The 13,036-nt window shown below is 36.1% G+C and overlaps 1 protein-coding gene across 7 annotated transcripts in view; it reads right to left on the minus strand.

Annotated features, from left to right (window-relative positions):
• Positions 1-13,036, minus strand: part of IKZF1 (IKAROS family zinc finger 1) — a 78,075-nt gene that overhangs the window by 21,799 nt on the left and 43,240 nt on the right. For 3 of the 7 annotated variants that reach the window (XM_060781521.2, XM_060781520.2, XM_060781526.2), the window contains exons 4-5: positions 10,742-10,801; positions 5,429-5,683 (exon numbers count right to left, since the gene is read on the minus strand). The exons of 2 other annotated variants lie outside the window; for them this stretch is intronic. In XM_060781521.2, coding sequence (XP_060637504.2) covers positions 5,429-5,683; positions 10,742-10,801 — 315 coding nt within the window. The remainder of the gene's footprint in view (positions 1-5,428; positions 5,684-10,741; positions 10,802-13,036) is intronic. 2 more of the 7 variants (XM_060781523.2, XM_060781522.2) reach the window with 1 other exon arrangement.

Below are 13,036 nucleotides of genomic sequence, written 5' to 3' on the forward strand. Positions count from 1 at the left end.
GTTAAAATTAAAAATTAAAATGCACATAAAAAATATCGACATGGCAAACACACACCTTCTTGACTGGAGAGAACAACAATGTATTAGTAAATTTGTAACAATTGAAATGTAGGAGCAATTATTATATTCTTTATACAACCTAGACTCCTGCTTATTGACAAAGCTTTTATAATGTCAAACAGACCTTTCCTTGAAAAAATAGAAATGTACCTGTCTGTATTTGTTTTAATTATACAGGCTATCTGACAGAACTAAAATGCTGATCAATATTATGTAATCAGAAAAGATATAATTCACATTGTAATTTCTACTTTGTCTCTAAGGAGGATGCCAGAACTTGGGATGGGGGAAGAAGTAGTCCTTCCAATACACTATAAAATTAAGGATCTTCCACAGCTAGATTTCCTGTTCCACATTTAACTGATAAAACTGGATGTTATTTATGATAGCACTATTACACTTTCTATGGCCAAAAATAAACCAGGAAGCAAAGACAACATAATGTAGATGCTGAATGGAAGAGGCATCTTGTTATGCCAAACTTAAATCTGTATTATCAGGTTATTTATTTGTAGTGGATCATGTATTGGAATGAAAATACACTACACAAGGTTTAATGGCACAATAAAGTGAATAAAAAATTAATCTAAGGGCTGCATTTTCTTATTCAGAGGCTATAGGCACAACTAACTTTCCTCAGAATATCATGAACCCAATCAATGTTGGCTACATGCATAGTTGGAATTTAGGCATGAAATTGATTCCTGGAGTAAATTGTTAAACAAATTATTAACTGGCCGACTGGGCTAGTTGCAGTCAATCAAGATCTGGAGGGTTATATTTGTTAATGAATCTATTTGGGAATCAATAAGTTAAACAAAGATGAAGTTTAAAGAGATATTAGCAGAAAGGAATAAAAGGAAGGCAAAGGAAGGAGGATTGATGGGCTGGGCGATAGTAAATATTAGTAGTCCATATTAAAATCTATATAAAAGTTTGTGCCAGTGTTCTAATGTATCTCTTAGAGAATGCCTTGATCCACACACTTTTCCTAAAATACAGTCGTTGAAAGGAATTTTCTCTTATTCAATTATTTATATGAGAAATTTCCAGAAATACAAGATTTTGTTTGCAGGCATTTTGACTACAAAATAGAATAAGAGAGTTCGGAGAGACCACGTGGGCCATCTAGTTCAACCCCCTGCCATGCAGAAAAAGCATAAAGTATCCCTGACAGATTGGAAATGTTTATGGGCAGGGTTTGCCAATATTGGTGTACACATGTATTTTAGTTTGCTTATATGAGAGCTGAGCATTAGGAATATTCCTGGGGGGGGGGGGGGGGGGGATCTGGATTTAAAGGATTTCTCTACCATCCCTAAGAGCAATCTGAAGTATATTCTCTGTGACTCAAGAAGTATATTCTCTGAAACAGCCAAAATCCTGTGTGACAAGATAAGTGGTGGGAAGCCATTTACATAAGCCTTCCTTCTTTCCTTCCTTCACATGCTATTGCAAATTGAAGCAACACTATTCAATGCAGGACTGATTGATCTGCATTGTTGTCAAATATGAATTAACAACTTTCATTAAATACAAGATACCTATGATGTATATGAACCCTGAATGGTGTGCTGATGCTTAGTACATTGTATTTTGGGCTTAGCTCAGCAGCGGAGGATTTCAGTGAAATGTAAGCACAGCGAGGTTAGTGGATGGAATTCTATTCTGTTGAGTAGGAATATGACTCCAACAGTCCAGTTAGCTTTTGAACCCTGCATTTTGTGAAAAATAGGAGGTGCTTGTTCTGCATATCTACACTTGACAGCTGTGTCTATTATATGTAAGCGGGCCTTTTAAGTAGAGTCAGTCATTTATCACATTTGGCACTTAGTATGCCAGAGTTTTATTCATTAATCAAATATTTTAACAGAAGAATGGTCTCTGTGATATGCAGGATTTACACGAATTAACAGCCCCATTCTGTAAGCCTCATACCTTCATTAGACACATACTTAAATGTCACTAATAGTTCATCCCATCTCCACTTTCAATTTTTTACATTGCTGCTGAAACCTGGGGAACAAGAGTTATAGCTTCTTGAATCCTTTTAATGTGAAAAACGTGAAATTATTATATTTTCTCTTTTGAATTCCTGATCACAAAACCACCTGTGTAAGCACACAAACAGGGACCAGAGTGAGAAAACGGAGGAGCATTTTCTACTTGTTTGACACTCTACAACTGGATGGAGTTGGCAGCTGTATAAGAAGGAGAAGACAATTAATAGGTAGTGTTAAGACTGGCAAGAAACAGTATACTACTAAGAGCATGGGATTCAGTGTATGCTGCCAACTGTTCCCAATCCTAAACCAGTCGTAATATTATGTATTACTAGTAAATATTGGGCTGGGGGTCGGGAATTAATCAAAACAACATAATGGAAACATAATCATGTGATGAGATCAGGTGGGTAGAGACAGTGAACAGCTAATGCAAACTATGTACTGAGCTGATGGAGATAAGATAGGAAGATGGAAAGATTCCTAAAGATCACATTTAATTAGTTAAAGTTGTTACCTGTAGTTGCTCCAAATGTTTTCAAATTCTATTCACGTGGAGTGAAGATACAGTTGATAGGAATAGTACATGGAGGCCTTTTAGACTTCTCTCCACCACTATAGTTTAGTTCAGGCCTGAACAATCTGCAGCCCTCCAGTTGTTTGGGCCTCCAACTCCCAGAAGCCCTAGCTGGCTCGTCCAATGGCCAGGAATTATGAGAGCTGCAGGTTGTTCAGGTTTGGACTCTAACTACGTGCATCTCAAATTGATACTGAAACAAGCTATGCTCACTAAGCCAATTCATTTTGAACTGCTCCAAGGAAGCCTGAAAAAAACTGAAAAATATGTGTAATGGGGAGCAAGCTTCCCTCAGTGGTTTGCTGTTGTTGTATGCCTTCAAGACATTTCTGACTTTGGGCAACCCTAAAGGGTTTTTTCACCAAGATAATTTCAGAGCCTTTGCCTTCCTCTGAGACTGGGGAAATGACTTGCCCAAAGTTAGTATCTATGGCTGAGTGGAGATTTCAATTCTAGTCTCCAGAGTTGTAGTCCAATGCTCAAACCTCTACCATGCTAGCTGTCCAGCATGAAAGGATGCATGCCACTGTGATAGACTATACTCAATGCTGACCAGCATAGAATTTATTTTAATAGAAAGCTCATTCACTGTTACCAGTTTTTCCTAAGCAAGCCACAAGGGTATTTAAATTCTAAGGTGTCACACCGATGTTTGGCAGAGTAGATTATAGCAAAGCCAGGTAAACGTACCCTATGTCCTTCCTAAAAACTCCAGAATCTCCTGTAATAATGGAGTCTCTAATAAGGCATGGTTCCTTAGCAGGCAAAATGATACTGAACAGTTTATTTAGGACAGAACATTTGAAAAACACTACATGCATATTTTGGTGTTTCAGGCTGAAAATCCAAATGAGATGCTATTAAATGTTGATTCTGCTACTGGTATAATTAAACAATTTTAATAATGGCTTATAACATTTGAATTTTGTTATATACACAATTTTCCAACCAAAATGAACTACTTTTTTAAAATGTCTTTTTAACATTTTTTAAAATTATGTTAATATTAAAAAAAGAAAATGACAAATCCAAGAGTTACATCTAATAAGAGAATTTTGATTATCTGAGGATATTGGAACCAAAATGACAGCTCAAATATTTATAATAAATGAATTAGACAAATAGTGAGATAGAAGAACTCAAAAGAATCACACAGAATAATAATTTGATTGTATGAAATTTAACCTTTGTCACCTCAACACCAAATTTCTCAAGAATATTTTTTCTTTGGTTAAAAAAACCCTATGTTTTACCCATAGAGGGGAAAAATCACCTAAATGAGCAATCTGTAACAGAATAAATATTGCATTAAATAGGCAATCCCCTAAACAATCTATGCTTTAAGATTCGGGAGATAAATCTGATAACATCACATCATTTGGATTCATCAGACATCCAATTTGGCTTCTTCTATGCAGTAATTATTATTACAAGAATGTTCCCATGATCATGATTAGAAGTGATCTCCTCACTATTCTTTCAGAGAAACCACCAATTTTTTAACCAATTTCTTGGTTTACATGCGCCATTTTTTTCTATTGTTCTACAATAAACTCTCAATTTATTTTCAGACTTTTTATTCTATTCTATGTTTACTTTGCCAAGTATATTATTATTATTATTATTATTATTATTATTATTATTATTATTATCTTTATTTATACCCCGCTAGCATCTCCCGAAGGACTCGATGCGGCTTACAAAGGCCAAGGCCTCAAAACACAACATAACAATACACAACCTAAAGTAAATTAAAAACAGTATAGTCTGATGACCCATAAAACTTGCCAATTTTAAATAAAAGTTTCCCTTGATTTTCAGTCAACACAATAGTTCCTACATTTACTTTCATTCTCAAACTTTTTTTTAATTGACCAGAGATTTACATTTTTAATCCAAGCAATAAATTGTTACAATGTTGAGATCCATTGGTCTTACCTCTCAGTGGAAAAAGGACTGCATAGTGTATCTATTAACTGAACAATTCTACTTCAGTATTTCAATCATTTTTATTATAAAATGTTTCATAAACAATTGTCACAAAGTGAATTATTTATAGTCTACTGTTCACAGAACTGGGCTAACTTTGAAAACAATATAAACCAAGAATCACTTTTTAAAGTATTGTAGAAAATGGCAGTACCAATTGCTGGCCAAATAAAACAGATTTGGTTTAAACCAATTTGATAGTGCTTTTGGTAGTAATATAACTGAAAGGGTGGGATAAAAACAGTATAAATGGAAACAAGCTGTTAAAAGCATTGTTATAAAATGATTCTAGCAAAATAAAGAAATATTCTATTATTATTATTATTATTATTATTATTATTATATGTTTTTATATCCTGCTTTACCTCTCCTGCAGGAGACAGGCAAAAGATAGTTGGATTGTGAACTGTCGATTGTTTTAAGTGGACCATGTTCCAAATAGATTGAAATCTTAAGTGTCAATGGGGACCACAGGTAATAGTTTTCAGCTAAATATGTACTGCAAGACAAATACTCCCACCATCTCAGCAAGCATGCATTAGTGCGTGCGCCTGTACTTGCAAATCATTTTGAATCCAACAAGTGAAAATTGCCCTACTGGAAGAAGGCATCTATGGCTTATGTTCTATCAAATTGTCTGGATTTTTGAAGGAAAGTTTCCCTTGAATGAGATGACAAAACTGTTAATAATAAAAATAAAGATGCCTTGAATATTAGGCAAGAAAACATATGCTCACAAAACTCACAATGAGGTAACCTTTTCAGTGGCTAAGAAAAAATAAACTCAGCTAGGCCTTACCAGTGTGGCTTCTCTTGTGAACCATAAGAACATTGGGACCGATGCAAATTATCCCACAGACATCACACTTTAGCTTTCCGTTAGGGAGCCGAATGCCTCCAACTCCTGACATGGCTTTGCTGCCACTGTGTGAACCATTTATTTTCTCTCCAGAGGCATCAAGCATTCGTAAATCCTCTGCACATTCTTCCCCATTCATTTCACAGGCACGCCCATTCTCTTCATCACTCTGTGCCTCTATTTTAATATTACTGGCTGAAAGAAACAATAAAGGGATGCCACTCAGTGTTTTTAAATGGACAAAAACATTGTGGCAAAGTAACAATGAGCACAATGGAAAGCATTTCTCAGCAGAAGTTACAATACACTTAAGGGGTAAATTATAGCAACACTTACACTTCTACGTGGGCATTGGAATTATTTCAGCAGCAAGGTTAATAGTAAGCAATTAATTTACACAGATACCTCTAATTTTCTTTCACTGTTATTAAGTCCCACATTATGTGCAAAACAATAAGAGTAAACACCTAGCAAGTAACAAGAGTTGCTCAGTGCCAGTATTGTTGCCCACTAAAGGAACTAGAGCAATAAGGAGTACACCCATCATGGACTGTCAAACTCCATCAGCTATGAATTGTGACTGCCAAATATTTGGTAAACTTGCCCCTTTTAAAAGCAATTCCAGCCAGGCAACAAAGGCAGGAGATTAATTGAGTCCCAGAAATATCATTGTATGCATGTGTGTGTATATATGTGTGTTTGTGTGTGTGTGTGTGTGTGTGTGTGTGTGTGTGTGACTGATAGGATGCATTTGGCCAAGTGGCTCATACATTGTGTAGATCCAACATGAGATAACTGGGTATTTTGGCTTTTTACTTCAGAAAATAAATGGAACCAGGAATAAAAAAAAATCCAGTGTTTATCCTCCATTTCTTTTTTCGGTGCACCAATCATTGTGAAGACATTTGAATTACTTGTACAGAAAAGATGGCACAAGACTAAAGTCATAAATGGAATTTTTTCTTCTTACAAATCTGAATACGCTAAAAGTAGAGCATTTTGTCACACACAATATAGTAACTAATGCTGTTCTGATAGGTGATTGTTATCTTTATGCACATGTATTGCTGATCTAAAAATTCAGAGAATGAACTGGATGAATGGCTTGCATTCAGTTAGAATAATCTCATCAGGCAGAAGCAAGATACATGGCCAGAAAAAGCATGTGGTTTGGCTCTTGTTGGCCTGGACCACCTCAGACTGTTGCTTAGACTAGAGGACGTGTTGGAATGTTCTCACATTCTTTTTTTTTAAAGGTTTACTAAGGTAGGAAGCTAGAACATTGGGGAGAAGGCGGGGTGCATCTACACTGCAGAATTAGTGCAGTTTGACATCACTCTTAAGTTCCATGGCTCAATACTATACAATAATGGTAGTTGTAATTTGGCACCAATGCCCTTTGGCAGAGATGGCTAAAATGTTGTAAAATTACTACTTCCATGATTCCACAGCATAGAGGGCAGGTTCTTTGGACAGATATCATTCTAGTATGCTACTGCACTCCATGGCATCAGTGCTCTCATGGCTCAAATTCCTGCTGGAGTTTTTTCATCCATCACCTCTCTTCCAACCCTATGATTCTATGATAATCTGTTCTGCCAAATCAGTGAGCCCAGCATCTTTTTTCCGCACTTTCCCTTTCTGAAGAACCTCATGTGTACAGCTCCTTTGTTGCCCCAACTTCTCTCTCTTTTGAGAGGACGAATTACTTTGGGGAAGTGGCATAACTTGAAGACTTCCGTCTTCATTTGTTTATCATTGTACCAAAACGTCGAAACTAGAAACAAAATCTGAAATGTATGTTGTAATACAAAATGTAATTTCAAAATGTCTCCAGTTCATTCAAGATTGATTCAGTGATGCTAAGAACACGGTGAATGAATGAAGCTGCCTGTCCCATTAATTTGAATTGGTTTCATCTCTAAACCATCAGATCAGCATGAATTCAAACCACTGCACTTTTTTCTTGAGCCTGCAGCTTCCTTCCTTCTCCAGTTCAAATCAGAAAATAAAGGTGGAGATTCAACTCTGCACATAACTGGAAATTAATCCCATTCATGAATGTGCTTGAAAGTGCTCCTCACTGTCTTAAGATAATCTAGGGTATATTTAGGAAGTCACTTTTAAAAAAATACCAATCTGATTTGAAAACAACTTTTTGTTTAAGAAGCAATGTCTTGGAACGATTAGCTACAATATTCATATTCCAAGTATTATCATTCTCCTTAATGCTGGTGTGGGAAATTATTCCCTTCCACCAACACCAGAAACACACCAGCAATTACCAGATACCAGATTACTAAGCATTGTGAGGAGAACTACTGTTCCCATTTAAGAACAGATTGGTAATTTTTGATAGATTGGGTATAGGCAGATTATTCATGTAATGTATAAGGTAAGATATGTTAGTCACACACTCCAAATTCCACTGTCCTGATACAGCAATGGCTAGCCAGAAAATAAACTCTGTGCAAGTATTGCATTGCCCTGACAGTGAAGTGAAGAAGGAACTCACAACCCAGAAGCCTCTACATTAAAATTTGTGGCATAGGCGAAGTCAGGTTCTTGATCCAGCAAATCAAGTCTGTCTTTTAATTTTTAAGCTACAATTGACATTATTATTATTATTATTATTATTATTATTATTATACATATACATTTGAAAACAACCTTTTGTTTTAGAAGCAATGTTTTGGAACTATTAGCTACAATATTCATATTCCCAAGTACACACTACTTCATTTCACTTTATTTCTTAATTAGTCGTTCTCCACCAAGGTGCTCTGAGCGACTTACAATTTAAAATAGCATTTACACAATATAAAAACATTCAACATAAAAACATACAACAGTGACTATTTGGCAAATTAGATCTGATCAAATTAGATCTGATCACTGATGACTACCAACTACTAACTACTTCTTGCTACAGCTACTAAACTGTATATTTTTGTACTATACAAAATTAAATAGTAAATAAAAGAGATACAAAATACAGATTGAAGAAAAAAGTTAATTAGAAGTTGACTTCCAACTTTCCTTCCAATGCTGCATATGATACTAAATTTTACTTCCCCTACACACATGCTGTTACATGTTTCTTCTTGTTCAAAACTACAACGAGCCCTCAGGTTTGGTTCCAGGAGCTTTTATGGATGACAAAATCCATGGATGCTCAAGTCCCATTATATACAGTGACATAATAAAATATAGAAAATAGAAAATGCCAAAATTAAGTTTTGCTGTTTGTATTTTTAAAGTAATTATTCAATAAATGATGGCTGAATCTGTAGAGGCTGAATTATGGATACAGAGAGCTGACTGTTCTAATTCTCAATCCCCAGTTAATATCTTCTTGTCTTTTTCTTACAAAAAGAAATTAAAAGTTCCCAATCTTTCCCCATTTTCCCCGTGAAATTTCCTATTTCTACCAGTTCAAACACTTTTACTATCCAATATCCCAGGTTGGAATTTCTTTTTGTACAACAATCTTGTGACATTGATCATGACAGCTCTTTTATGTTCCCTCTCTTTCCATCTATCCCATTAAAATCTGTTCTGGTTTCAATTGGATTTTTCTTTTAAATTCCTTCTGAATCAGATTTTGTATCAATTTCCAAAATTGTTTTGCTGTGTCAGCAAGTCCTCCATATATGAGAAAACATTGTCTCTTTCTGCTTTGCATACATTAAAAGGTAAAGGTAAAGGTAGTCCCCTGACATTAAGTCCAGTCATGTCTGACTCTGGGGTGTGGTGCTCATCTCCATTTCTAAGCCGAAGAGCCAGCGCTGTCCGTAGACACCTCCAAGGTCATGTGGCCGGCATGACTGCATGGAGCGCCGTTACCTTCCCGCCGGAGCGGTACCTATTGATCTACTCACATTTGCATGTTTTCGAACTGCTAGGTTGGCAGAAGCTAGGGCTGACAGCGGAAGCTCACGCCGCTCCCCGGAATCCAACCTGCGACCTTTCGATCAACAAGCTCAGCAGCTCAGTGCTTTAACCCACTGCGCCACCGGGGGCTCCCACATATATTACCCACATATATTACCCACATATATTAGTAACTCCTTAGCCAATACATAGCCTTTTTTTCGGAATTAAAATACTTCATTTTGTAAAAATTGTCATGAATATCATACTACAAAGTAAATTTTGATCTCTTCAACTACATTTCCCCAATTGTTCCATCTGTATATTATATACATATAATCTTAAATTCATTCTTCTTCGATTTTAATAACAACTTATTCATCTTCAAATGCTCATCATCTGTACATACCTGCAAATCAAATTCCAATTTATTTTGTTCAAGACTAATTTTTTAATTCTCAAAGAGCTGTCTATACAAGAATCATTGAAAATTATGTCCCTCTGATATTGATACTGCATCTGTTTTAATTCTATACTATTCCTGATCAAAAATTAAAAGGTCTTGGAATGTTATCCATTTCTACTCCGCTCTTTAGTGACGGAGATGTGCCCACGTCTTTCCTCTCCTAGAGCTCTGCTGCTTAAAGATGCTTAAAGATGCCGATAGCTATGAATATGAAGACAGAGAATCCTTGGTGTCTTTTTCCATTGTCAAAAGTTCAGCTATCTGAAGTGTCTTATAGCTTTCCCCCTCTTTTCCTGTGGATTTCCTGTGAATAAGGAATGTTTTTGGAAAGGTCTCATGATGTGAACTGAATTTCTGGTGGGAAAAGAGTGTCAGAAGGTTACAAATATTGATCTCTATAGTTTTAAGGGTTTTTTTTAAAAGCACCCAAATTATGTTTATATTGTCCTGGATTTTTTTTATATAATTCCTGGCACCAAGACCAATATTTTATATCCATCTTTAAGTAATTTTTAATTCTAAGATATATTGGACCGATCATTCCACTCTCTACTTTTCCTTTCTTTTTTATTTTTAAATCATTATAATGTATTAGTGAAATGGCACTTTTGCACTACAACTGTAATGTTTAAAAAGTAAGAGTTGAAATAACCAACTAATCCAAGCAAGACATAAAAATATTGTGAGAACTCTTGCTTCTTTAGACCAATTTGTAAAAGCCCACAGATAATATTACTAGCACACCTCAGCAAAGTAGAAATAAAATTGAAAGAACCTACACTGTAGAGCAACTTGAGCATGTTTCAGCAAAGCACAGAAAAACAGATGAATGGAAATGCAAGAGTGATGGAAATAACATGTGCAAGATGGGCAAGCTTGGCAACACACTGATAATGCATGCACAGCATACTTACAAGACAAAGATCTGGGGATGATGGCGTGAAAGTCCCTAAAGCCTTCAGCCCCATATGCAGCTGCAATAAAGAAGGTAAAGAGGATGCTAGGTTGTAAATTGGCCTGCAGTGCAATTCAAAGAACTGCAAGAGACAGTTTTCATGAAAGACACAGGAATCACTACCAACAGAGATAAAACACAGAGAGAAATTACAGTACAGAAAAAAGCTCTTAGTATCAAATTTTGTGAATGCACTAGGAACATTCACTATGTTCCAGCATTTCAGATTTGAGAGCGAGGGCTGTTCTTAGCATAATTGAAATAACTGTGGTTAGAAATAATGAACTGCAAAACAAAGAACTAGAACAAAGCCATTCTAACAGCATTTATTGTGGTTGTTTCTAATGAATTAGAATAAGCAGAGCAATGTTAGGAATACTGGTTTTAAAGGGGAAGGATTTATGGTTTTGACATGTGTCTAGTAAACAGGTGCATTTAACGACTTTAGATCAGGAAACATCTACAAAGTCATATAATCCACCTTCTGAATCCAGATTATCTGCTTTGATCTAGATCACATGGCAGTGTAGACTATCGCGTGAACTGCATTTCCTAGGATAACATATGACAAAATACTTCCAATCCAAGCCTGTGCAGTAGACATGCAGTAGACATGCTACTAGAGATCATTTATTATTATTATTATTATTATTATTATTATTATTATTATTATTATTTCTGGCATTTCTACCCCATCCTTCTCAACCCCCAAAGGGAGACTCAGAACAGCTTACATTTGGAAACAAATCAATGCCGTTGCATATAACAAACACAATAAAATAACAATTAAAACAATAAATAGAGCATTAATTAAAACCATAAAAACAGTAATGTCAGCCATGTCACCATTCCAATCAAATTCCACATCAAATGTGCTATTATGCCTGCTGTCCAAAAGCCTGGTCCCAGAACCACAAGATTAGTTTCTTCCTAAAAGACAGGAGGGATTGGCAAGCAAGTTCCATAGGCGGGGGGCCACAGCCGAGAAGGCCCTGTCACTCATCCCCACCAGATGCATTTGCGACGCTGGCAGAAGCAAAAGTAGGGCCTCTCTGGATGATCTTAAACTGCGAGGTGGGACGTAGAGGGAGATGCATTCGGACCAGAAATTACATTACCCTTGTAATTTTAAACACACTGTGAGCTTGTTGAGAAGAATTAAAAAAAACCCTAATATTTCTAAGGAGCATCTTTGAATTATAGAGTTGGAAGGAACCTACAGGGCCATTTTGTTCTTACTAGCTGAATAGTTCATGGAAGAGATTTCATAATGGATTGACTTTTCTTAAAAGTAAGATATTGATGGTACAATTTCAAACAGTTCCAATGAAGAGGAAAAATTGGAGGTGTTTAAAGAAAATTGATGTCTTAATTGAACTAAAAATTTCCAAAAAATGGAAAAGAGTGGAAATTACCAAAATGGAATTAAAACAAATTGCCAGCACGTGAGCTCACACTAGAAAGGTAAAAAACAATTAAAAGGGCATTGTCGTCACAATCATTGTAAAAGGAAGAACAAGGAAAAAGCCTTCGACAATACATAGTGGGGTCACTGTCTGTAGAAGATGGCAAAGTGGTAATGAGAAACAGAGAAAAAGCACAACAGTACTCAACACCTTTGTTTTCATCTTATCCAAAAAACATCAACAGTGTTTGACCAGGGTACAATGGAGCAGATAATGCAAGAAGGCAAATGCAGCACAGAATAGGAAAAAAGGTAGCAGACCAATACCTGGCCATTCTAAATGAATTTATGTCTTCAGGGCAAGGTGAACTACATCAAAAGATACTGCAAGAACTGGCAGAAGTAATATCGGAACTAAGGGCAATAATATTTGAAATTTCATTGAAAACAGGAATTTTGATCCCCTTTCTCCTTCTTTTCTCTTTCCTCCTTTCTTCTCTTCCTCATACCATTTCACCCTCTACTTTTTCTTCCTTCATGCAACCTTTTCTTGGAAGTCAGTCTCTGCCTCAGAGCAAGGCACAGGCACACACATCCTCCCAACATATAAATCTTCATTAAATTGCTTATGGGGTGGATGATCCGACTGTGGCCTTCAGACCTGGGTATGGTGTGGCCATTTTTTCTGCCATCCTTTCTATGCATTTTTTGGACCCTTGTCTCAAAAACAGGATGAATTTGTACTTCAAATCCCGCAATTATTTTAAATCGGGTAATAAAAGGTATTTGTGCCAAGTTTGGTCTAATGAATGCTTAGTGGTACAAACCAACCAACACACATAAGTAGTT

This window comes from Anolis sagrei, chromosome 6 (assembly GCF_037176765.1).
Source record: "Anolis sagrei isolate rAnoSag1 chromosome 6, rAnoSag1.mat, whole genome shotgun sequence".
NCBI lineage: Eukaryota > Metazoa > Chordata > Lepidosauria > Squamata > Dactyloidae > Anolis > Anolis sagrei.